Source organism: Coregonus clupeaformis, chromosome 11, assembly GCF_020615455.1.
Source record: "Coregonus clupeaformis isolate EN_2021a chromosome 11, ASM2061545v1, whole genome shotgun sequence".
Taxonomy (NCBI): Eukaryota; Metazoa; Chordata; class Actinopteri; order Salmoniformes; family Salmonidae; genus Coregonus; species Coregonus clupeaformis.
Genome location: NC_059202.1, coordinates 9,628,395 through 9,655,597, shown reverse-complemented (window position 1 = coordinate 9,655,597; position 27,203 = coordinate 9,628,395). Strand labels below are relative to the sequence as shown.

General features: G+C 44.3%; 1 protein-coding gene across 1 annotated transcript in view; it reads left to right on the top strand.

Annotated features, from left to right (window-relative positions):
• LOC121576395 (low-density lipoprotein receptor class A domain-containing protein 3-like) overlaps nt 1-26,901 on the top strand; it is a 136,604-nt gene extending 109,703 nt beyond the window's left edge. The window contains exons 5-6 of the mRNA XM_041889495.1: nt 25,393-25,789; nt 26,004-26,901. Of these exons, the coding sequence (XP_041745429.1) occupies nt 25,393-25,789; nt 26,004-26,214 (608 nt within the window). The 3' untranslated portion in view covers nt 26,215-26,901. The remainder of the gene's footprint in view (nt 1-25,392; nt 25,790-26,003) is intronic.
• The last annotated feature ends 302 nt before the right edge of the window (nt 26,902-27,203 follow it).

The following is a 27,203-nucleotide window of genomic DNA, read 5'->3' as shown; positions in this document are numbered from 1 at the left end:
CAACGCCAGGGTTGTCGGTTCGTTTTCCACGGGGGGCCAGTATGAAAAAAATGTATGCACTCACTAACTGTAAGTCGCTCTGGATAAGAGCGTCTGCTAAATTACTAAAATGTAAAAATGTAAATGTATTTAGTCTTCCAATAAGAATGCGGTGATTGACAGAGTCAAAAGACTTGGCCAGGTCGATGAAGACGGCTGCACAGTACTGTCATTTATCAATCGCGGTTATTATATCGTTTAGGACCTTGAGCGTGGCTGAGGTGCACCCATGACCAGCTCGGAAACCAGATTGCATAGCGGAGAAGGTACGGTGGGATTCGAAATGGTCGGTGATCTGTTTGTTAACTTGGCTTTCAAATACATTCGAAAGGCAGGGCAGGATGCATATAGGTCTGTAACAGTTTGGATCTAGAGTGTCACCCCCTTTGAAGAGGGGGATGACCGCGGCAGCTTTCCAATCTCTGGGGATCTCAGATGATACGAAAGAGAGGTTGAACAGACTAGTAATAGTAATTACGGCGGCTAATTTTAAAAAGAAAGGGTCCAGATTGTCTAGCCCAGCTGATTTGTAGGGGTCCAGATTTAGCAGCTCTTTCAGGACATTAGCTATCTGAATTTGGGTGAAGGAGAAGCGGGGGGGGAGCATGGGCAAGTTGCAGCGGAGGGTGCAGAGCTGGTGGCCGGGGTAGGGGTTGCCAGGTGGAAAGCAAGGCCAGCCGTAGCAAAATGCTTATTGAAATTCTCGATTATCGTGACAGTGTTTCCTAGCCTCAGTGCAGTGGGTAGCTGGGAGGAGGTGCTCTTATTCTCCATGGACTTTACAGTGTCCCAAAACTTGTTGGAGTTAGTGCTACAGGATGCAAATTTCGGTTTGAAAAACTAGCCTTTGCTTTCCTAACTGGTTGTGTATATTGGTTCCTGACTTCCCTGAAAAGTTGCATATCGCGGGGGCTGTTCGATGCTAATGCAGTACGCCACAGGATGTTTTTGTGCTGGTCAAGGGCAGTCAAGTCTGGGGTGAACCAGGGGCTATATCTGTTCTTAGTTCTGAATTATTTTATGGGGCATGCTTATTTAAGATGGAGAGGAAAGCACTTTTGAAGATTATCCAGGCATCCTCTACTGACGGAATGAGGTCAATATCCATCCAGGATACCCGGGCCAGGTCAATTAGAAAGGCCTGCTCGCTGAAGTGTTTTAGGGAGCGTTTGACAGTGATGAGGGGTGGTCGTTTGACCACAGACTCATTACGGACGCAGGCAATGAGGCAGTCATCGCTGAGATCCTGGTTGAAGACAGCGGAGGTATATTTAGAGGGTAATTTAGACAGGATGAAATCTATGAGGGTGCCCATGTTTACGGATTTAGGGTTGTACCTGGTAGGTTCCTTGATAATTTGTGTGAGATTGAGGGCATCTAGTTTAGATTGTAGGACGGCCGGGGTGTTAAGCATATCCCAGTTTAGGTCACCAAGCAGTACGAACTCTGAGGATAGATAGATGGGGGGCAAGCAATTCACATATGGTGTCCAGGGCACAACTGGGGGCTGAGGGGGGTCTGTAGCAAGCGGCAACAGTGAGAGACTTATTTCTGGAAAGGTGGATTTTTAGAAGTAGAAGCTCAAACTGTTTGGGCACAGACCTGGATAGTATGATGGAGCTCTGCAGGCTATGTCTACAGTAGATTGCAACTCCGCCCCCTTTGGCAGTTCTATCTAGATGGAAAATGCTGTAGTTCGGGATGGACATTTCTGAATTTTTGGTGGCCTTCCTAAGCCAAGATTCAGACACTGCTAGAACATCAGGATTGGCAGAGTGTGCTAACGCAGTGAATAACTCAAACTTGGGGAGGAGGCTTCTGATGTTAACATGCAAGAAACCAAGGCTTTTATGGTTACAGAAGTCAACAAATGATAGTGCCTGGGGGGTAGGAGTGATACTGGGGGCTACAGGGCCTGGGTTAACCTCTACATCACCAGAGGAACAGAGGAGGAATAGAATAAGGATACGGCTAAAGGCTTTAAGAACTGGTCTTCTAGTGCGTTGGGTACAGAGAATAAAAGGGGCAGATTCCCGGGTGTTGTAGAATAGATTCAGTGCATTATGTAGAGACAAGGATATGGAAGGATATGAGTACAGTGGAGGTACACCTAAGCATTGGGTAACTATGAAAGAGAGCATCACTGGAGGTACCGATTGAGCCGGTCTCCGCGTGTATGGGGGGTGGGACAAAGGAGCTCTCTGAGGCTGGTTGAGCGGAACTTGGGGCTCTACAGTGAAATTGTATAATAATAACTAACTGGAACAGCAATAGGCAAGGCATATTGACATGGGAGAGAGGAATAAAGCAATAACAGGTGTTATTAGAGAGAGTGAAGACAACAACTGGTAAAGGCGATGAAAGTTTGGGCTGAGGCTAAACAGATAAACAGGATGGGGTACTGTGTAAAAGAACAGTCCAGTAGGCATTAGCTGTGTAGCTGAGTGATCATAAGGTCCAGTGAACAGCAATAAGTAAATCAGGGAGCAGTTCGTAGGCTGCTACAGCACAGGCGAGCAGGAGGCAGGAGGCATTGCGCATGCTAGCGGTCCAGGGCTAGCAGATGGATCTTCGTGGTCGTCGCCACGGGAAGCCTGTTGAAACCACATCAGACGATTACGTCGGCAGACCAGTTGTGATGGATCGGCGGGGCTCCGTGTCGACACTAGGAGGTCCTGTCCGGTTGACAGAGAGGTAGATAGCCTGGCTAACTGGTACGTCGGGACAGTGGTGATTAGCCAACAACAGCCATTTGGTTGCAGCTAGCTCGTTGCGATGGTCCGGTGTTAAGGTCCATTGATTTTGTGATTCCGTCAGAAAATCCTATATGCTCTGGGTCGATAGCACGCTGTGCAGACTGGCCGATAATTGTCCAGGCTAGAGCTGGCTTGTAGGTAGTGCAGGCCACGGACAGTGGTGAAGACCGCTAGCGGTCTGAGGTCATCTGCCTTTGGCCTAAAGAGCAGGAACGCAGACTTTATCTAAGAAATAGGAAATACAGACATTGTCATCCTACAAGAAACATGATATAGATGAGACGGACCCACTGGTTGCCCTCTAGGTTACAGAGAACTGTTAGTCCCATCCACCAAACTACCAGGTATGAAAAAGGGAAGAGACTCAGGGGGTATGCTAATTTGGTATAGAGCAGACCTAACCCACTCTATTAAATGAGTCAAAACAGGAACATTTTACTTCTGGCTAGAAATGAATAAGGAAATTATCTCAACAGATAAAAATGTCCTTGTGTGCTACCTACAGTACACTACCGGTGAAAAGTTTTAGAACACCTACTCATTCAAGGGTTTTTCTTTATTTTTACTATTTTCTACATTGTAGAAATAGTGAAGACATCAAAACTATGAAATAATACATATGGAATCATGTAGTAACCAAAAAAGTGTTAAACAAATCAAAAGATGTTATATTTGAGATTCTTCAAATAGCCACCCTTTGCCTTGATGACAGCTTTGCACACTCTTGGCATTCTCTCAACCAGCTTCATGAGGTAGTCACCTGGAATGCATTTCAATTAACAGGTGTGCCTTCTTAAAAGTTAATTTGTGGATTTTCTTTCCTTCTTAATGCGTTTGAGCCAATCAGTTGTGTTGTGACAAGGTATGGGGTGTATACAGAAGGTAGCCCTATTTTGTAAAATACCAAGTCCATATTATGGCAAGAACAGCTCAAATAAGCAAAGAGAAACGACAGTCCATCATTACTTCAAGACATGAAGGTCAGTCAATACGGAACATTTCAAGAAAGTTTCTTCAAGTGCAGTCACAAAAACCATCAAAGTGCTATGATGAAACTGGCTCAGGAATGGAAGACCCAGAGTTACCTCTGCTGCAGAGGATAAGTTCATTAGAGTTACCAGCCTCAGAAATTGCAGCCCAAATAAATACTTCACAGTGTTCAAGTAACAGACACATCTCAACATCAACTGTTCAGAGGAGACTGTGTGAATCAGGCCTTCATGGTCGAATTGCTGCAAAGAAAGCACTACTAAAGGAAGAAGAGACTTGCTTGGGCCAAGAAACACGAGCAATGGACATTAGACCGGTGGAAATGTGTCCTTTGGTCTGGAGTCCAAATTGGAGATTTTTGGTTCCAACGGATGATTTCTGCATGTGTGGTTCTCTCCGTAAAGCATGGAGGAGGGGGTGTTATGATGTGGGGGTGCTTTTCTGGTGACACTGTCTGTGATTTATTTAGAATTCAAGGCACACATAACCAGCATGGCTACCACAGCATTCTGTAGAGATACACCATCCCATCTGGTTTGGGCTTAGTGGGACTATCATTTGTTTTTCAACAGGACAATGACCCAACACACCTCCAGGCTGTGTAAGGGCTATTTGACCAAGAAGGAGTGTGATGGAGTGCTGCATCAGATGACCTGGCCTCCACAATCACCCGACCTCAACCCAATTGAGATGGTTTGGGATGAGTTGGACCGCAGAGTGAAGGAAAAGCAGCCAACAAGTGCTCAGCATATGTGGGAACTCCTTCGAGACTGTTGGAAAAGTATTCCAAGTGAAGCTGGTTGAGAGAATGCCAAGAGTGTGCAAAGCTGTCATCAAGGCCAAGGGTGTCTACTTTGAAGAATCTCAAATATAAAATATATTTGGATTTGTTTAACACTATTTTGGTTACTACATGATTCCATATGTGTTATTTCATCATTTTGATGTCTTCACTATTATTCTACAATGTAGAAAATAGTAAAAAGAAAGAAAAACCCTTGAATGAGTAGGTGTTATAAAACTTTTGACCGGTAGTGTATATCCCCCCAGTAGAATCCCCATACTTTAACGATGACAGCTTCTCAATCCTAGAGGGGGAGATCAACCATTTCCAGGCAAAGAGACATGTACTAGTCTGTGGCGACCTAAATGCCAGAACTGGACAAGAACTTGACACTCTCAGCACACCTTGGGACAAACACCTACAGTGGGGAGAACAAGTATTTGATACACTGCTGATTTTGCAGGTTTTCCTACTTACAAAGCATGTAGAGGTCTGCAATTTTTATCATAGGTACACTTCAACTGTGAGAGACTGAATCTAAAACAAAAATCCAGAAAATCACATTGTATGATTTTTAAGTAATTAATTTGCATTTTATTGCATGACATAAGTATTTGATCACCTACCAACCAGTAAGAATTCCAGCTCTCACAGACCTGTTAGTTTTTCTTTAAGAAGCCCTCCTGTTCTCCACTCATTACCTGTATTAACTGCACCTGTTTGAACTCGTTACCTGTATAAAAGACACCTGTCCACACACTCAATCAAACAAACTCCAACCTCTCCACAATGGCCAAGACCAGAGAGCTGTGTAAGGACATCAGGGATAACATTGTAGACCTGCACAAGGCTGGGATGGGCTACAGGACAATAGGCAAGCAGCTTGGTGAGAAGGCAACAACTGTTGGCGCAATTATTAGAAAATGGAAAAAGTTCAAGATGACGGTCAATCATCCTCGGTCTGGGGCTCCATGCAAGATCTCACCTCGTGGGGCATCAATGATCATGAGGAAGGTGAGGGATCAGCCCAGAACTACATGGCAGGACCTGGTCAATGACCTGAAGAGAGCTGGGACCACAGTCTCAAAGAAAACCATTAGTAACACACTACGCCCGCGCACGCAAGGTCCCCCTGCTCAAGCCAGCACATGTCCAGGCCCGTCTGAAGTTTGCCAATGACGATCTGGATGATCCAGAGGAGGAATGGGAGAAGGTCATGTGGTCTGATGAGACAAAAATAGAGCTTTTTGGTCTAAACTCCACTCGCCGTGTTTGGAGGAAGAAGAAGGATGAGTACAACCCCAAGAACACCATCCCAACCGTGAAGCATGGAGGTGGAAACATCATTCTTTGGGGATGCTTTTCTGCAAAGGGGACAGGACGACTGCACCGTATTGAGGGGAGGATGGATGGGGCCATGTATCGTGAGATCTTGGCCAACAACCTCCTTCCCTCAGTAAGAGCATTGAAGATGGGTCGTGGCTGGGTCTTCCAGCATGACAACGACCCAAAACACACAGCCAGGGCAACTAAGGAGTGGCTCTGTAAGAAGCATCTCAAGGTCCTGGAGTGGCCTAGCCAGTCTCCAGACCTGAACCCAATAGAAAATCTTTGGAGGGAGCTGACAGCGACAGCCCCGAAACCTGAAGGTTCTGGAGAAGGTCTGTATGGAGGAGTGGGCCAAAATCCCTTCTGCAGTGTATGCAAACCTGGTCAAGACCTACAGGAAACGTATGATCTCTGTAATTGCAAACAAAGGTTTCTGTACCAAATATTAAGTTCTGCTTTTCTGATGTATCAAATACTTATGTCATGCAATAAAATGCAAATTAATTATTTAAAAATCATACAATGTGATTTTCTGGATTTTTGTTTTAGATTCCGTCTCTCACAGTTGAAGTGTACCTATGATAAAAATTACAGACCTCTACATGCTTTGTAAGTAGGAAAACCTGCAAAATTGGCAGTGTATCAAATACTTCTTCTCCCCACTGTACCTTGAGGTGACAATATTCCCTCCCAAATATGCCCCCCTAGACACAACTATGAAAAACAACCAACAAAAACGGGTCATAACTCCTGCAGCTCTATCGCAATCTGAGTCTGTAAATAGTCAATGGTAGGCTTCGAGGAGACTCCTATGGTAGGTACACCTACAGTTCATCCTTTGGCAGTAGGACTGTGGATTACTTTATCACTGACCTCAACCCAGAGTCTCCGAGTGTTCACAGTCAGCCCACTGACACCCCTATTAGATCAAAGCAAAACCACAGCCTCCTTGAACAGAGCAATACTCAATTATGAGGTATCAAATCCAAAGGAACTGCACAATATTAAGAACTGCTATAGATGGAAGGAATGTATTGTAGAAACCTACCAAAAAACAATTAGGCAACAACAAATTTAATCAGTTTTAGCCAACTTCAAAAACAAAGTAGTTCCCTGTAATAGTGAAGGTGTAAACTTGGCAGTAGAAAGCCTAAACAGTATATTTCACCTGGGAAATTGGAACACACTAAAAAAACAAACACACAAAGAGTTATCTATCCAAAATGGAGATGTATGGATAAACCACTTCTCAAATCATTTTGGCTCTATAACAAATAACAAACAGCAAAAACATATAGATGACCAATTACAAATATTAGAGTCAGCTATTAAAGACTACCAGAACCCACTGGATTCTCCAATTACATTCAATTAACTACAGGACAAAATACAAACCCTCCAACCAAAAAAGGCCTGTGGTGGTGATGGTATGCTAAATTAAATGATAAAATATACAGATCACAAATTCCAATTGGCTATACTTAAACTCTTTAACATCATCCTCAGCTCTGGCATCTTTCCCAATATTTGGAAGCAACGACTGATCACACCAATCCACAAAAGTGGAGACAAATTTGCCCCCAATAACTACTGTGGCATATGCGTCAACAGCAACCTTGGGAAAATCCTCTGCATTATCATTAACAGCAGACTCGTACATTTCCTCAGTGAAAACAATGTACTGAGCAATGTCAAATTGGCTTTTTACCACATTACCGTACGACAGACCACGTATTCACCCTGCACACCCTAATTGACAAACAAACCAAAACAAAGGCAAAGTCTTCTCATGCTTTGTTGATTTCAAAAAAGCTTTTGACTCAATTTGGCATGAGGGTTTGCTATACAAATTGATGTAAAGTCGTGTTGGTGGAAAGACATACGACATTATAAAATCCATGTACACAAACAACAAGTGTGCAGTTAAAATGGGCAAAAAACACACATTTCTTTCCACAGGGCAGTGGGGGTAAGACAGGGATGCAGCTTGAGCCCCACCCTCTTCAACATATATCTCAACAAATTGGCAAGGGCACTAGAACAGTCTGCAGCACCCGGCCTCATCCAACTAGAATCTGAAGTAAAATGTCTACTGTTTGCTGATGATCTGTTGCTTCTGTCCCCAACCAAGGAGGGCCTACAGCAGCACCTAGATATTCTGCACAGATTCTGTGCAGTAAATCTCAGCAAGACAAAATAATAAATGTTGCAAAAAAGGTCCAGTTGCCAGGACCACAAATACAAATTCCATCTAGACACCGTTTCCCTAGAGCACACAAAAAACTATACCTATATCGGCCTAAACATCAGCACCAGAGGTAACTTCCACAAAGCTGTGAACAATCTGAGAGACAAGGTAAGAAGGGCCTTCTATGCCATCAAAAGGAACATACAATTTGACATACCAATTAGGATCTGGCAAAAAATACTTGAATCAGTTATAGAACCCATTGCCCTTTATGGTTGTGAGTTCTGGGGTCGCTCAGCAACCAAGAATTTACAAAATGCGACAAACACCAAATTGAGACTCTGCATGCAGAATTCTGCAAAAAAAATATCCTGCTTGTACAATGTAAAACACCAAATAATGCATGCAGAGCAGAATTAGGCCGATACCCGCTAATTACCTAAATCCAGAAAATATCCTTTAAATTCTACAACCACCTAAAACGAAGCGATTCCCAAACCTTCCATAACAAAGCCATCACCTACAGAGAGATTAACCTAGAGAAGAGTCCCCTAAGCAAGCTGGTCCTGGGGCTCTGTTCACAAACACAAACAGACCCCACAGAGCCCCAGGACAGCAACACAATTAGACCCAACCAAATCATGAGAAAACAAAAAGATAATTACTTGACACATAGGAACGAATTTACCAAAAAAACAGAGCAAACTGGAATGCTATTTGGCCCTAAACAGAGAGTACACAGTGGCAGGAATACCTGACCACTGTGACTGACCCACAATTAAGGAAAGCTTTGACTATGTACAAACTCAGTGAGCATAGCCTTGCTATTGAGAGAGGCCACCATAGGCAGACCTGGCTCTCAAGAGAAGATGGGCTATGTGCACAATGCCCACAAAATGAAGTGGAAACTGAGCTGCACTTCCTAACCTCCTGCCAAATGTATGACCATGTTAGAGACACTTATTTCCCTCAGATTACACAGACCCACAAAGAATTTGAAAACAATACTCCCATATCTATTGGGTGAAATACCACAGTGTGCCATCACAGCAGCAACATTTGTGACCTGTTGCCACAAGAAAAGGGCAACCAGTGAAGAACAAACACCATTGTAAATATAATCCATATTCTATTTTGCACTTTAACTATTTGCACATCGTTATAACACTGTACATAGCCATAATATGACATTTGAAATGTCTCTATTCCTTTGAAACTTTTGTGAGTGTAATGTTTACTGTTTATTTTTGATTGTTTATTTCACTTTTGTTTATCTATTTCACTTGCTTTGGCAATGGAAACATATTTTCCCATGCCAATAAAGCCCATTGAATTTAATGAGAGAGAGAGAGAGAGAGAGAGAGAGGTACGTGAACAGACAGACTTGACAATGCAACAAGGGAATCTTTCTTCATCCCATTTCTTCCAGAGCCACCTTGCCTTCTCTTCCACCCAGGCAGAGCAGATTTCAGTAGAGCCATATAGCTGCAGTGGTGTGCTCCATAGACATGGGCTGTGTTGTGGACAGTGATAAGACCAACGCCCAGATCGGCATCTGAAACCTTGGTGCCTTTCAGAGCCATGCGTGTGGAAGGGTAGTGTCTGTGCGCATGCATGTGTGTGTACATATGTGTGGGTAATATGCATGTTTATTTGTCTGTAGTTCTTGCAAATCAAATCAAATCAAATTGTATTGGTCACATACATGTGTTTAGCAGATGTTATTGCGGGTGTAGCGAAATGCTTGTGTTTCTAGCTCTGACAGTGCAGTAATATCTAACAAGTTATAACTAACAATTTCACAACATATACCCAATACACACAAATCTAAGTAAAGCAATGGAATTAAGAATATATAAATAAATATGTGGATGAGCAATGTCAGAGCGGCATAGACTAAGATGCAGTAGAATAATATTTAATACAGTATATGCATGTGAGATGAGTAATGCAAGATACAGTGGGGGAAAAAAGTATTTAGTCAGCCACCAATTGTTCAAGCTCTCCCACTTAAAAAGATGAGAGAGGCCTGTAATTTTCATCATAGGTACACGTCAACTATGACAGACAAAATGAGGAAAAAAAATCCAGAAAATCACATTGTAGGATTTTTTATGAATTTATTTGCAAATTATGGTGGAAAATAAGTATTTGGTCAATAACAAAAGTTTCTCAATACTTTGTTATATACCCTTTGTTGGCAATGACACAGGTCAAACGTTTTCTGTAAGTCTTCACAAGGTTTTCACACACTGTTGCTGATATTTTGGCCCATTCCTCCATGCAGATCTCCTCTAGAGCAGTGATGTTTTGGGGCTGTCGCTGGGCAACACAGACTTTCAACTCCCTCCAAAGATTTTCTATGGGGTTGAGATCTGGAGATTGGCTAGGCCACTCTAGGACCTTGAAATGCTTCTTACGAAGCCACTCCTTCGTTGCCCGGGCGGTGTGTTTGGGATCATTGTCATGCTGAAAGACCCAGCCACGTTTCATCTTCAATGCCCTTGCTGATGGAAGGAGGTTTTCACTCAAAATCTCACGATACATGGCCCCATTCATTCTTTCCTTTACACGGATCAGTCGTCCTGGTCCCTTTGCAGAAAAAACAGCCCCAAAGCATGATGTTTCCACCCCCAAGCTTCACAGTAGGTATGGTGTTCTTTGGATGCAACTCAGCATTCTTTGTCCTCCAAACACGACGAGTTGAGTTTTTACCAAAAAGTTCTATTTTGGTTTCATCTGACCATATGACATTCTCCCAATCCTCTTCTGGATCATCCAAATGCACTCTAGCAAACTTCAGACGGGCCTGGACATGTACTGGCTTAAGCAGGGGGACACGTCTGGCACTGCAGGATTTGAGTCCCTGGCGGCGCAGTGTGTTACTGATGGTAGGCTTTGTTACTTTGGTCCCAGCTCTCTGCAGGTCATTCACTAGGTCCCCCCGTGTGGTTCTGGGATTTTTGCTCACTGTTCTTGTGATCATTTTGACCCCACGGGGTGAGATCTTGCGTGGAGCCCCAGATCGAGGGAGATTATCAGTGATCTTGTATGTCTTCCATTTCCTAATAATTGCTCCCACAGTTGATTTCTTCAAACCAAGCTGCTTACCTATTGCAGATTCAGTCTTCCCAGCCTGGTGTAGGTCTACAATTTTGTTTCTGGTGTCCTTTGACAGCTCTTTGGTCTTGGCCATAGTGGAGTTTGGAGTGTGACTGTTTGAGGTTGTGGACAGGTGTCTTTTATACTGATAACAAGTTCAAACAGGTGCCATTAATACAGGTAACGAGTGGAGGACAGAGGAGCCTCTTAAAGAAGAAGTTACAGGTCTGTGAGAGCCAGAAATCTTGCTTGTTTGTAGGTGACCAAATACTTATTTTCCACCATAATTTGCAAATAAATTCATTAAAATCCTACAATGTGATTTTCTGGATTTTTTTCCTCAATTTGTCTGTCATAGTTGACGTGTACCTATGATGAAAATTACAGGCCTCTCTCATCTTTTTAAGTGGGAGAACTTGCACAATTGGTGGCTGACTAAATACTTTTTTCCCCCACTGTATGTAAACAGTATTAAAGTGACTAGTGTTCCATTTATTAAAGTGGCCAGTGATTTCTAATCTATGTATATAGGCAGCAGCCTCTAATGTGCTAGTGAAGGGTATTTAACAGTCTAATGGCCTTGAGATAGAAGCTGAGTTTCAGTCTCTCAGTCCCAGCTTTGATGCACATGTACTGACCTCGCCTTCTGAAGTCCACGATCATGTGGCTCGGCAGTGGCTCGGGTGGTTGTTGTCCCAGGTGATGCATTGGGAAGACCGCACCACCCTCTGGAGAGCCCTGCGGTTGCGGGTGGTGCAGTTGCCATACCAGGCGGTGATACAGCCCGACAGGATGCTCTCAATTGTGCATCTGAACAAAAGTTTGTGAGGGTTTTAGGTGCCAGGCCAAATTTCTTCAGCCTGCTGAGGTTGAAGAGGCACTGTTGCGCCTTCTTCACCACACTGTCTGTGTGGGTGGACCATTTCCGTTTGTCAGTGATGTGTAAGCTGAGGAACTTGAAGCTTTCCACCTTTTCCACTGCGCTCCCGTCGATGTGGATAGGGGGTGTTCCCTCTGCTGTTTCCTGAAGTCCACGATCATCTCCTTTGTTTTGTTGACTTGAGTGAGAGGTTATTTTCCTGGCACCACACTGCCATGTACTGTATGTGTATTGGCCAAGCAGGGTGGATGTATGTTACTCTGATCGACTCACACGGAGCCAGTGTCTGAGCCTCCCTCCGGTCTTCCCTCCCTCCCTCCCAGTCCACTCTGGGCGCAACTTTATCAGAGCATGTCATGGCTGGATACACTGGGTCTATGGGAAAAGCCACTGGTCTCTGTTACTATAGCAGATAAGCCATGCCCAGACTCTCTATGTCCTTGTCTGGTCCAACTGTGGGGTGTGAATGCGTGTGTGTGTGTGTGTGAAGGAGATATGGAGGACACACACACGTTGTCTTTTCATTACCCCTGCCACATATGATCTCCTGTGCTGAGCACTAAATCACCTTCAACCTGATCTTCAGACGCTCACAAAGACTCCTATCACCACAAGTTCCCATGTGGCTTGAGTTAAAATGAGAAATGCTCAGTCCGTGTCTGTGTCAGCCCCCAACCCCATTTGTAGATAAGTGTCCCATCTATGCTCCCAAACCTTTTTGTCTGTAATGTATTTTTTATTGTGTCGGACCCCAGGTAGACTAGCTGTTGTCATGACGTCAGCTAAATGGGGATCCTAATCAAATGTAAATATACATTGAGGGAAATAAGTATTTGACCCCCTCTCAATCAGAAAGATTTCTGGCTCCCAGGTGTCTTTTATACAGGTAACGAGCTGAGATTAGGAGCACACTCTTAAAGGGAGTGCTCCTAATCTCAGCTTGTTACCTGTATAAAAGACACCTGTCCACAGAAGCAATCAATCAATCAGATTCCAAACTTTCCACCATGGCCAAGACCAAAGAGCTCTCCAAGGATGTCAGGGACAAGATTGTAGACCTACACAAGGTTGTAATGGACTACAAGAGCATCGCCAAGCAGCTTGGTGAGAAGGTGACAACAGTTGGTATGATTATTCGCAAATGGAAGAAACACAAAATAACTGTCAATCTCCCTCGGCCTGGGGCTCTATGCAAGATCTCACCTCGTGGAGTTACAATGATCATGAGAACGGTGAGGAATCAGCCCAGAACTGCACGGGAGGATCTTGTCAATGATCTCAAGGCAGCTGGGACCATAGTCACCAAGAAAACAATTGGTAACACACTACGCCGTTAAGGACTGAAATCCTGCAGCGCCAGCATGACAATGACCCAAAACACACAGCCAAGGCAACAAATGAGTGGCTCAAGAAGAAGCACATTAAGGTCCTGGAGTGGCCTAGCCAGCCTCCAGACCTTAATCCCATAGAAAATCTGTGGAGGGAGCTGAAGGTTCGAGTTGCCAAACGTCAGCCTCGAAACCTTAATGACTTGGAGAAGATTTGCAAAGAGGAGTGGAACAAAATCCCTCCTGAGATGTGTGCAAACCTGGTGGCCAACTACAAGAAACGTCTGACCTCTGTGATTGCCAACAAGGGTTTTGCCACCAAGTACTAAGTCATGTTTTGCAGAGGGGTCAAATACTTATTCCCCTCATTAAAATGCAAATAAATGTATAACATTTTTGACATGTGTTTTTCTGGATTTTGTTGTTGTTATTCTGTCTCTCACTGCTCAAATAAACCTACCATTAAAATTATAGACTGATCATGTCTTTGTCAGTGGGCAAACTTACAAAATCAGCAGGGGATCAAATACTTTTTTCCCTCACTGTAAGACTTGACTATGTTTTCTCCAGCCACTTTGATATACTTTCCTGGCCAGAGGGTGAGCACTTAGAGTTAAAATCCTTTAGCAACAATTCTGCTGCTATCATTTAGTGTGAGGCATATTCTATTCTATTAGATCTAAGGGGAGCAATATAAAGTCCTCTGAAGGTAGCTTGAAATATGTCTAACATTTAACATGTACACAGTTGGATTTCCCTGTTCAAAGCATGTGAACGTTAGGATAGGAACCCCAAGGAAAGGTATTAAGTTGGATAAATACCCAGCGCTGACTGAGTCTATAGGCTAATCTAATGGGATTTGATATAAGCTGCGTACATTTGAAGGGGAACATATCCTTAAATTCTGCTAGTTTTCATGACCTGGGGCATGGGGTAGAGGAGGATTTGTTGCTGTAGGAATGAGTGAGCTAAAGGACCTGTTGGATTATTATACATCTCTAGGTGTGACAAAAGGTGTGTGTGTCTCTCTCTCTCACTCTCGCTCTCTCTCTCTCAATTCAATTCAAAGTGCTTTATTGGCATGGGAAACATATGTTTACATTGCCAAAGCAAGTGAAATAGACAATAAACAAAAGGGAAATGAACAAGGGAAATAAATAATCAGAAATTAACAGTAAACATTAAACTCACAAAATAATTTAAAGAACATAGACATTTCAAATGTTTTATTATTGGCTATGTACAATGTTGTAACAATGTGCAAATAGTTGAAGTACGAAAGGGAAAATAAACAGATAAATATAGGTTGTATTTACAATGGTGTTTGTGCTCCTCTGGTTGCACTTTTCTTGTGGCAACAGGTCACAAATGTTTTGTCATTATTTGGTTGGGCCTAATTGTGTTGCTGTCCTGTTTGTGTTTGTGAGCAGAGCCCCAGGACCAGCTTCCTGAGGGGACTCTTCTCTAGATTAATCTCTCTGTAGGTGATGGCTTTATTATGGAGGGATTGAGAGTCGCTTCCTTTTAGGTGGTTGTAGAATATAATTGCTATTTTCTGGATTTTGATAATTAGCGGGTATCGTCCTAATTCTGCTCTGTATGCATTACTTGGTCTTTTACGTTGTACCCAGAGGATGTTTTCGCAGAATTCTGCATGCAGAGTCTCAATTTGGTGTTTGTCCCATTTTGTGAATTCTTGATTGGTGAGTGGACCCGAGACCTCACAACCACAGAGGGCAATGGGTTCTACAACTGATTCAATTATTTTTAGCCAGATCCTAATTAAGATGTCAACCTTTATGTGCCTTTTGATGGCGTCTCTCAGATCGTTCACTGCTTTGTGGAAGTTACCTGTAGTGCTGATGTTTAGGCCAAGGTAGGTATCATTTTTTGTGTAGGTGATATTTGCATTCGTGGTCTTTGGACCTTTTTTGGAACACCATTCTTTTTGTCTTACTGAGATTAACTGGGCCCAAGGGCCCAATTATGACAGAATCTGTGCAGAAGATCTAGGTGCTGCTGTAGGCCCTCCTTGGTTGGGGACAGAAGCACCACATCATCTGCAAACAGTAAATATTTGACTTCAGAGTCTAGTAGGGTGAGGCCGGGTGCTTCAGATAGTTCTAGAGCCCTCGCCAATTCGTTTATATAAATGTTAAAGAGGGTGGGGCTCAAGCTGCATCCCTGTCTCGGCCCCCGGCCCTGAGGAAAGAAATCAGTGTGTTTTTTGCCAATTATAACCGTACACTTGTTGTTTTGTAAATGGATATAATAATATCCTATGTTTTCCCCCATCAATTTATATAACAGACCTTCTGCCTTTGTTTTGGTTTGTTTGTCAATTAGGGTGTGCAGGGTGAACACGTGGTCTGTCGTACGGTAATTTGGTAAAAAGGCAATTTGACATTTGCTCAGGACATTGTTTTCACTGAGGAAATGTAGGAGTCTGCTGTTAATGATAATGCAGAGGATTTTCCCAAGGTTGCTGTTGATGCATATACCACAGGAGTTATTGGGGCTGAATTTGTCTCCACTTTTGTGGATAGGGGTGATCAGTCCTTGGTTCCAAGTATTAGAGAAGATGCAAGAGCTGAGGATGCTGTTAAAGAGTTTAAGTATAGCCAATTGGAATTTGTGATCTGTAATTTCTGTCTCATCCCTCTCTCTCTCTCTCTCTCTCTCTCTCTCTCTCTCTCTCTCTCTCGACTGAAAATAATGATCTTGTTTAGCTCCAAACACCCCCACCTATGGCGTCAATTCTCCCCGTAACAGCATCACCAGCTCTCCCGTCAGCCCCTGACTTCAAACACAGCAGCTACAGTGGGGAAAAAAAGTATTTAGTCAGCCACCAATTGTGCAAGTTTTCCCACTTAAAAAGATGAGAGAGGCCTGTAATTTTCATCATAGGTACACGTCAACTATGACAGACAAATTGAGATTTTTTTCCTCCAGAAAATCACATTGTAGGATTTTTAATGAATTTATTTGCAAATTATGGTGGAAAATAAGTATTTGGTCACCTACAAACAAGCAAGATTTCTGGCTCTCACAGACCTGTAACTTCTTCTTTAAGAGGCTCCTCTGTCCTCCACTCGTTACCTGTATTAATGGCACCTGTTTGAACTTGTTATCAGTATAAAAGACACCTGTCCACAACCTCAAACAGTCACACTCCAAACTCCACTATGGCCAAGACCAAAGAGCTGTCAAAGGACACCAGAAACAAAATTGTAGACCTGCACCAGGCTGGGAAGACTGAATCTGCAATAGGTAAGCAGCTTGGTTTGAAGAAATCAACTGTGGGAGCAATTATTAGGAAATGGAAGACATACAAGACCACTGATAATCTCCCTCGATCTGGGGCTCCACGCAAGATCTCACCCCGTGGGGTCAAAATGATCACAAGAACGGTGAGCAAAAATCCCAGAACCACACGGGGGGACCTAGTGAATGACCTGCAGAGAGCTGGGACCAAAGTAACAAAGCCTTCCATCAGTAACACACTATGCCGCCAGGGACTCAAATCCTGCAGTGCCAGACGTGTCCCCCTGCTTAAGCCAGTACATGTCCAGGCCCGTCTGAAGTTTGCTAGAGTGCATTTGGATGATCCAGAAGAGGATTGGGAGAATGTCATATGGTCAGATGAAACCAAAATAGAACTTTTTGGTAAAAACTCAACTTGTCGTGTTTGGAGGACAAAGAATGCTGAGTTGCATCCAAATAACACCATACCTACTGTGAAGCATGGGGGTGGAAACATCATGCTTTGGGGCTGTTTTTCTGCAAAGTGACCAGGACGACTGATCCGTGTAAAGGAAAGAATGAATGGGGCCATGTATCGTGAGATTTTGAGTGAAAACCTCCTTCCATCAGCAAGGGCATTGAAGATGAAACGTGGCTGGGTCTTTCAGCATGACAATGATCCCAAACACACCGCCCGGGCAACGAAGGAGTGGCTTCGTAAGAAGCATTTCAAGGTCCTGGAGTGGCCTAGCCAGTCTCCAGATCTCAACCCCATAGAAAATCTTTGGAGGGGAGTTGAAAGTCCCTGTTGCCCAGCGACAGCCCCAAAACATCACTGCTCTAGAGGAGATCTGCATGGAGGAATGGGCCAAAATACCAGCAACAGTGTGTGAAAACCTTGTGAAGACTTACAGAAAACGTTTGACCTGTGTCATTGCCAACAAAGGGTATATAACAAAGTATTGAGAAACTTTTGTTATTGACCAAATACTTATTTTCCACCATAATTTGCAAATAAATTCATTAAAAATCCTACAATGTGATTTTCTGGATTTTTCTTTCTCATTTTTTTCTGTCATAGTTGACGTGTACCTATGATGAAAATTACAGGCCTCTCTCATCTTTTTCCCCCACTGTACCTCCATTCCCTTCATACATTTTTAAAAACAGCCTTTTTGGGCAGTTTTGTGAAAAATCAGAATGGTCTAATTTCCTGTTCCTGTCATGAAGTTAGTGGTAGTTATTTTACCCTGCTTACTGGCTGTGGAGCTATATCTGTATATCTCTGTGCCTACATACTTGTAACTTTTAATGAGTCTGATTGCTGCTATTTTACACTTGAAAATTAAAAAATTTTATCTCAAAGAGCCTCACCTGCATAATAAAATGGCTGTGGCCATAGCTCTGTATCTCTCTCATAGTGTCCAGCTGCAGCCATGGTGTTTTGTGATAGCTCCCTTTGAACGCGCACACAGTATAGCTGTCTCCTCTGGGAGGTCTATCCTGAACCTGTGGATCCTGCAGGCTGCAGACACAGACAGACAGACAGACAAGCATACAGACGGATGGACAGACGGACAGACAGACTCCCTTTGTCTCTCTGACAGACACATGGATGAATAGGACTCCCAGGGGGCATCAGTGTGTGTGGGTGTGTGTGTACAGCCACTACTCCCACACCTCCCTTCCTCTCTCACCTCTCGGCCCAAAGCACACAGTTACCATGGAGACGGGCCCCCTCAGGTTCAGTAGGAGGGGCCTGTAGTCAAAGCTCTCTCTGACCACTGACCCCTCCCTTTTCTTACTATTCCTGCGGAAGGTTCTGTCCCACCAACAACACACACACACATCACACCACACCACCCTACCGCTTATCTCTAAGGAATTCTACATTTGAAAGTCTTTGACACACTCAGTGTTGCACCAAAGCACCCAACCGTTTTTCTTCACTGGAATCCCTAATGACAAGTCTTTGTTGCACTATTCCAGCCAAGTCTGGCTCACTGCAATACATTTTATGAATCCACTCTTTCACCCTCACTTTGTCCCACAATCCCTCCCTCCACCCTCCATCACTCTTTCTTTTTCACTTATATTCCTTCTATCAGTCTTTCACACCCCCTCCATTCCTCAATCCCTCCATCCTCCCCCCAGTGTGTATGGATGTGGTGCTATCTGTTAGTGGTCTCCATTGCCTGCCTCCAAACATGGCTGGTCGTGCTGCTGTAACCGTGTGACTGTTTTATGGCCGTGGTGATAGTGGCAGGCAATGGAGCGGACAAGTTATTACAGGACAGGCAAATGGAGACCTGATAGAGCATGAAAACCTCTCCTCCTAGCTCTGCGGGGCGGCCTCCTTCCCCCCCTCACTACCTCTCGCTCTATTATTTTTCTCTCCCCCTCTCTGTCTTTTTCTCTCTCACTCTGTATCGTGGCCTCACTCACTCTCGCTTTCTCTCTGTTGTTCCCTCCATGTTGTTGATCCCACCCTTCCTCTCTCACTTTCTCCCTCATACTAACGCTCTCCGTCGTTCTCTTCCCCTCTCTCAGGACATAATAACAGGAGGGGTCACACATGACATGACACATTAACACTAATAACGCAGCAGCAACAGGCATGGATGAGTAATGGTGTGCTGGGATAAGGAATGGCCCTGTCTGTCTGTCTGTCAGGGAGCAGCTAACATGCTATGCTATGCTATCACTGCTGAAGAGAGCAGCAAGGCCAGCCAGCCACTGGAATTAGGAGAGGAGAGGAGAGGAGAGGAGAGGAGAGGAGAGGAGAGGAGAGGAGAGGAGAGGAGAGGAGAGGAGAGGAGAGGGTGTGGTGTCAGTCCCTCTGAGAGTGTGGGAGTGTGGTGTCAGTCCCTCGGCCAAGTTGCCCACCACATCCACCACAGTCATTTTTAAGAGTTTGTTTTCCCTCTCCACACACTGTTCCACAGACAGAGGAATCTGAGATTGAGTATCTAGCATACATAAGCATGAACAGCAAGGCTCCTACTACTTGTTTGTAGTTTCTCCCCAATCATTTATAGATTTCCCTCCATGTGGCTAGGGTTTAGCTAGCAGATTTGGACCAGAATGAAAGACGTGTTGGAATTTTTGAATAGTGTGTATTGCTTTTTTCTCACTTAGTATGTGTGTGAGTGCGCACGTGCGCCGGGGTATGTTTGAAGCCTGTTAGCCAGATGGCTGGTCCCCCTGTTTGGGCTGTGTTGTACCCCTTCTCCTGCTGGTGCTCTGGAGGGCTGCCCAGGGGGTGAGGGGTGTTGGCCTCCCCTCACTGGGGGAACTTGGACGGGAGGACTATTCCTGTTTGAGGTTTTAGGCCTGCACTGAGGGAAACCAGTTTTCCCAAAATGTGGTGAAAATATAGGAACAGCCTGCCCCCTAGTGGTACGTCTCACCACTGCTCCACTCCACAGCATGGCCCTCTTTACTCTGGCTGAAGCTAATGTGTTGATCTGTGGAGCGGCCAGCTTTGTCACTGACTCCATCGCTGCACCATCATCACAAACCTCTCTCGCTGTTATGTCCGTGTCCATGGTAACGGGCCCGCAGGCCGCCAGCTGGACCAGCACCTGTAATTATCAACCGTCACACAGTGTGGAATGAGGCAAACACACCAATCAACTGGAGACACATTCTAGAAGCAGTGGAATGTTGTAGCAGGAGATAGTGTTTTTCCCCTTGTTTTCTTTTTCTCTCTTCTAAAGGAGAGTATGTGAATGCATTATGTGTCTAGGTATGTAGAGAAAGGATTTGCTGTGTACGGTTGTTATTGTATAGATGCGGATCTCCTCTCCTGGAGTATAAGCAGGGAAAATGTCTCTATTCCTTTATTCCTGTATTCCCAGCTCCCTATTTTTATTGATAGGCTTTATAAAGAGGGGCAATTAGGATGTGGTGCTACTGTTTTCTATTTTCTGTTCTTTCTTTCTCTACTCTCTCTCTCTCTCTCTCTCTCTCTCTCTCTCTCTTTCTCTTCTCATTCATGTTGACATGAGTTGCTCATTAGCATACTTGCAGGCAGTTGTCCAATCAGGATGAAGGAATGCGCTTCAAAAAAAGCCCCTGTATCCCAGCAACAAAATGGCAGTGTTCTGTTAATGTCTGTCATAGTTTGATTCGATCAAACAAAGTAGAGTTTCAGTGCTGCTCGTTGTAACCACTGCATGTTCGATAGGCTATTATGTTACAATGTTGGCCCTCAGCTTGTTTGTCACTCAATACAGCAGGCATTCTCCAATACCGTGTCTCACTTTCCTGTCTGTCTTCCTCCTGTCTATGCATCTGGATCATGAGTAAGAAAGAGATTAGGCAGGTAGAAATTACTTTATTTTTCAGGCTTTGTTTTTAGGTTTGTGTGTCACACTATAACTGCACCCTTGTGTTTCTGTCTGTGGTGTGTGAATGTGTGTTTCTTTTATATACAAACACACACACTGTGATGACACTTTAAGGGATCTACCTCCCACACCACCTCCTCGCTCAGTTCAAACGACAAGAACACACTCTTCACCTGGTGGGACTGCATTTCTGAGTCAGGCTGTCAAACACACTGGCATTGATCCAACACACGTATATGGTCTCGGCCGTAATGGTACAGACCACACTATAGAGTTTTCTAGTAATTGATTCACACAGTCAGCAGTCCGTTTTTTCATTGCACTTTCTTTGCCCTTTTCATTTCAATTCCACCACAGACTGTTCCACCACAGGAGAGAGGCTGTAGAAGACAGACACAAGGAATGATAAGAGGTGGAGAAGCATGGCTGTAGAATTACCTGTACCACTGCACAGTGGAGGCATTGACTAAAACTGCTGAGAGAGAGAGAGAGAGAGAGAGAGAGAGAGAGAGAGAGAGAGAGAGAGAGAGAGAGAGAGAGAGAGAGAGAGAGAGAGAGAGAGAGAGAGAGAGAGAGAGAGAGAGAGAGAGAGAGAGAGAGAGAGAGAGAGAGAGAGAGAGAGAGAGAGAGAGAGAGAGAGAGAGAGAGAGAGAGAGAGAGAGAGAGAGAGAGAGAGAGAGAGAGAGAGAGAGAGAGAGAGAGAGAGAGAGTAATTACTGGGTAAGGAAAGGCATAAAAACAAAGAGCGAGAGAAGGAAACAGCGGCGAGGAGAGAGGGGGAGAGCTGTATATGGTTGTATGTTTTATTGAGTGTATAATATAGACTGAGTGCAGTTGTTGTATATCATGTTCCTGTTCCAGCTACATGTCATCTCCATGGTAGTAAATTACTGCCTATAGAGAGGAGAGGTTGAGAGAGCAGGCGCCGATAGGTAGATGGTGGGGGAGATGGAAGAGAGCAGGAGGGGAGAGCTGAGAGGAGGGAGGAGGGGGAGAGCAAGCATTAGAGAGGATGGAGAGGTAGAATAAATAAAAAGGACGAGCGCAGGAGAGGAGAGCCGGGAGGACAGAGGAGGAAGGAGGAGGCAGTGCAGGTACTAAGAAGGGAGAGCAGGCGCTGAGAGGAGAGAGGATGGGGGAGGAAGGAGACGAGAGAATGCACTCTGGTATGATTCAAGTGGTCTGTGGGAGCAGCAGGCAGAGCCGGTGTGATCTCTGGCCCTCTACCTCTCCAGGGGGGAAAGGTTTATGAGTATAGAGACTCTGCTAGAGGTGATGGTGTCATCTGGGAGGGGCAAAGCTCCCTTATTGAATAGAAAGGTGTGTGTGCTTCTATTCCCTTCAGTGTCTGCATCAGAAACACCAGTTCAATATCACCGGGCAGGTAGTGCAGTAGAGACAAGACACTACCTCGCTCCCCTGACAGCTAGGGAAGCGCTGTTGTGTCAAAAACAAACCACCTCTCTCTCTCTCTCTCTCTCTCTCTCTCTCTCTCTCTCTCAAAAACAGTAGCCTTTTCATATAGGCCCTCTATCGCTAAACGCACCAAATACCCACCCGTTGTTTATGTGGGGGCATTATGAACATGGACGTCACCAGGACCTGGCTTTTGGAGCTTTAGCCCCGAATGATTTTGGGTCAGCCCATAATATTTTGCGCTGCTGCAATAGTGTAAAAAAAAATTGTCAACTGAATGCGCCACTTAATTCATAGACCTGTGGTTACATGAAACTCCCGAAGTCATCCAACCGTTATAATCAGGGTTGTAGTAGAGCGACCCTCCGCCACTTCTCAGAATGGTGCTATGTCTCGCAAGATCACTTAATGATTCATTAGTAATCTACATAACAAACCGAATATAAAAGCATGATAATGTCAGGCTACTAAAAACACCATGTCATTCCTTATGACAATGTAGGATGATTGTGCTGAAATGTTGCATTTTTTTCTCATGGGGTGGCTGTGTTTAACTCCATCTGCTCTAAAATGAGATTAGTTGGGCCGGTTAGCCACCCTTACTGTACATCATTCAAGAAGATCAGAATGCATATTCCCATGAAACTGATTGGGATCAAATGGTTGGCATGCATGCAGCATGGACGTTTCACCTGTAAAACGTGAAGAATTATCATTCACGATTGACAGTGATGATGGCCTAATTTATAATAAGGTAGGCCTAATTTGGTGTTTTAGGATTTAGCTACTTACAGTTTGTGTAGGCATAGGCAATCATGCAATTTGGATGATGCATTGTATGTATATTCTAAAATTATTTTATACAATAGGCTTCATGTCGGTACCAACTTTCATTCAGAAATGATGGCTTAATAATAATAAAAATGGTGCTCCGGGAGACTACCTAAAAAAAATAGCACTACACCACTGGTTATAATAAATGTAAAGCAACTGCCATGTGTGGTCAACTGATAATTGGGACAGCGTCATTGCGCTGCTTTGAGACAAGCATTGGAACTCATCTTGATAATTCAATCAATGTCAGATTTTTGTTTTCACTGAATCTCCGTTTGGATATTTGGTCAAAATGGTGTTGAGAAATGGTAGCTAAGTGGAGGTGAGTTCTCATGATCATTAGTCTAGCAATTGAAAGCAATGCAGATCTGACACACATATTAGGCCTATAGCCTACCTGATGAGCTTCCCTGATGTTTTCCTGAACTTTCCAATACTTTTCTGATGCATTTCAGTCACTTAGCGTACTAATGCGAGTACAAATGTGTACACTTTTCCCATAGGATATTCAAGTAATTTGACATATTCTTATTGTTTAAAAAGGTCATAAGGCCTACATCGTTTCAATAACAATATAGCTGACACCACTATTGGCTTCATTGACTTACTGAATGTATTATCTTGTAATTGTTGGCTAGGCTACTTGCTGATAGATTATTTTAAATATTATTGTAACAGTAGGCCTACCTACACAATATGGGGTTACTGACCACAACCCATTGAATTAACAATAAAAAGTGTTGATTATTTGGCCTTGGGGAGAGCACAGCGCATGAAAGAAAACATAGCGCTGCAGGAAGGGGTGCTGGAAGTGTTGCAGATAAATTGAAATACATTTGCCAAATTATATAATTACTCCTGTCTCTATAAAAATAAATGAAATCATTGAAAATACTGCACCAGCATAATTTAGCCAGAGGATCAATAGCTTATTTTTATTTTTTAATCTGTAGATTGTGTTTTGTCACATTAGAGCGCATAGGCCTAGTCTACAGTCGGGAATCCCGCAATTGGGCAGCCCACCCGGAAAATATAAAACAGCTGATTGTTAAGTTGTGTCTGTCAATGAACAGCAGGCAGCAGCTAGAAGGTATTTCGCAATATTTCAAAATACAATTGCGGGAAAAAGTTGGTACTATAATTTCCTCCTCATATTTTAGGCCTAAAATCTGTGTATCCACTATTTTCATTGGCCTATGCTATTGGTTGCTTTTAAGACATGGGTTGTTGGTTGTATTGATCTCAGAGTCGCTTGTCATTTTAATCATTTATGTGGTATAAAAAAATATTATTGCATTGTCTCCAGTCATGTAAAATGACGTAGAATTGCAGGAAATGATTTTAGAAAGTACCTTTTTTTCTCGAACCCACAGGACTGAGCCCTGAATGTTATGAAACTCTGGTGACGGCCCTGATTATGAGTTCCTTTTGTCTGTGCGTCTGGTGGGCGAGACGGGTGGCAGCGGTGGGATCCCTTTATCTGTTTTTCTTTTACTGCGCTAATTACTGTAGTAATTAATTTTGGTTTTGGATCTCTCTCTGCAGAGCTCAGCGCATAATGAATAGGACCAGGGAACTGAGGGAAGGAACGGCCAGGTCTGAGTGAACGAACATCACCATGACAGGGGAAGGGGCGACGGTGATTGTTTAGTGGCGGCTGTTGGGGGACGGGGGACTCACATTTTATTCAGGCTAATTCTGAGTGCACCCCTGGTCCCCCCCTCCCCCATACTCCAACACTTCTCTCTCACACACAGGCACAGAGACACACACACCATCCATACAGGAAATGTTTCCCTCCTCTCATCTGGAATACTAAAGCACAGTGTTCCTTATTAGTGTTGCAACTCCTTCTGTTCATTTCAACCCGTGGGCTGCTGCTGTGTTTCTGACTACTATCCCACTTTTCTCATCTTGAGCTGTGAGTTCCTAAGTGTTACTCTTGTGTGCGTGTGCGCGCGCGCATTGCTCTCTCCTCAACAGCAGTAATCTGAGTTTTCCCGTAGTGTTGCTCTCTGTTTTCATCCCAGACACTAAGCTCCTGAACTCAGCATAGGTGCTGTAGAGATTAACTGTAAGCTCATTTGCCCCTTAGAGATAGTCCTACATAAAACGGACCCATTCTTATTATATTTCCCTTCTCTCCTCCAGAGGCTCCAGGTCAGGACTTTGTAACCCTGGACTACCGGCTGCGCTACTACCCCAGCATCACCTATGCGGTCATCGGCAGCGCTGTCATCTTCGTCCTGGTGGTGGCGCTGTTGGCCCTGGTCCTGCACCACCAGAGGAAGCGCAGCGTGTTGCTGCCCCGTGGGGTCCGGGGGTCCTCCCACCACCACCACCAGCCCCTGCTGCTGTCCCGCCTGGTCATCCTAGACCGGGGACATGTCCACCCAGCAGGCTCTGGCCTCTCCCCCACCTCCCCGTCTGCTGCGGCCCAGTACACTGCAGGTCCCCCAGGGCTACAGCTGCTGTCTGGGGCCCTCTACCCCGCTGGCATGCCCATGGACTCACCGCCTTCCTACTCCCAGGCTGTACTGGATGTCAGGTAGGCTAAGAGTCCACTTGAGACATACTGTGTAGTGTACTGGAGGGAGTAGTGTGAGGCTTATTGTTTTGCCAACCGTAGCTTTGTCTATTTAAATGTGTTTGTTGTATTGATCTGTCTCTAAACTTAACTAAATTAATTTCAGAACAATAGTAGCATAATTATATGTGCGCTCCTTTACATATCTATTTCTCCTTCTCCATCTCGCCTCCAGCCGGCCTCCGTGGTTCGACCTCCCACCGCCTCCCTACCTCCCAGATGGGGTGGAACTGCCGTCAGAAGGTGACCTGCCCCAGTACGAAGCCCCCACAGTGCCCTCCACCCAGCCCAGCACACGCCCCTCTGAGCCCCCTACACCCAGAACTGTGGCCCCAGGCTTGTCCCGGCCTAGCCTCAGCTCCAGCGAGGAGTCGGACCAGTTGTAGTCCTCCTCTGGTTACTGCATCTACATAGGACTACAGTACCCAGCCTCAGGGCTGTGGAAGGCTGAAGAGAGAAGGGCTGTGCGTTATGTGAAAGCCCACTGTCCTGCCTGCTGTGGGAATGAGAGACAAGGCTCTATTCTACCTATAGCTACAACTGACTGACTGACTGACTGACTGACTGACTGACTGAGGCACTTGGAATCATTGCTATTGTACGCTGGCGCCCTCTGCTGGAGATTTATCTACATATCCCTGACTGGGATAAATACTTATTCAATCAATCAGTCAATCATCAGTCAATTGCATTTCATCTGTGGCTATATAGCGCTTTTTACAAATTAATTTCTCACAGTCTGCTTAACAGAAACCAGAGCCTAAACTTCTAAAGACCAAGAAAAACTCCCACAGCCTCCCAACATTATTCATCTACTATTGGAATGGTGAGGAACACTTGGTCAGTTGGGCTGAGATCCTTTAGCTTGGTTGAGTTGACTAGATAGATGGTCAACCTGTGTAGTACAGTCATGCATTAACAATGAAGTAGGAGTTGCAGTAACTAACAGTATTTGTGGTACTCATAAAGGGTCAAATGACACATGGTGTTACAGATACAGTAGCAGATGTACAGTGGCTTGCGAAAGTATTCAGCCCCCTTGGCATTTTTCCTATTTTGTTGCCTTACAACCTGGAATTAAATTAGATTTTTTGTATCATTTGATTTACACAACATGACTACCACTTTGAAGATGCAAAATATTTTCTAATGTGAAACAAACAAAAAATAAGAAAAAAAAACAGAAAACTTGAGCGTGCATAACTATTCATCCCCCAAAGTCAATACTTTATAGAGCCACCTTTTGCAGCAATTACAGCTGCAAGTCTCTTGGAGTATGTCTTTATAAGCTTGGCGCATCTAGGCACTGGGATTTTTGCCCATTCTTCAAGGCAAAACTGCTCCAGCTCCTTCAAGTTGGATGGGTTCCGCTGGT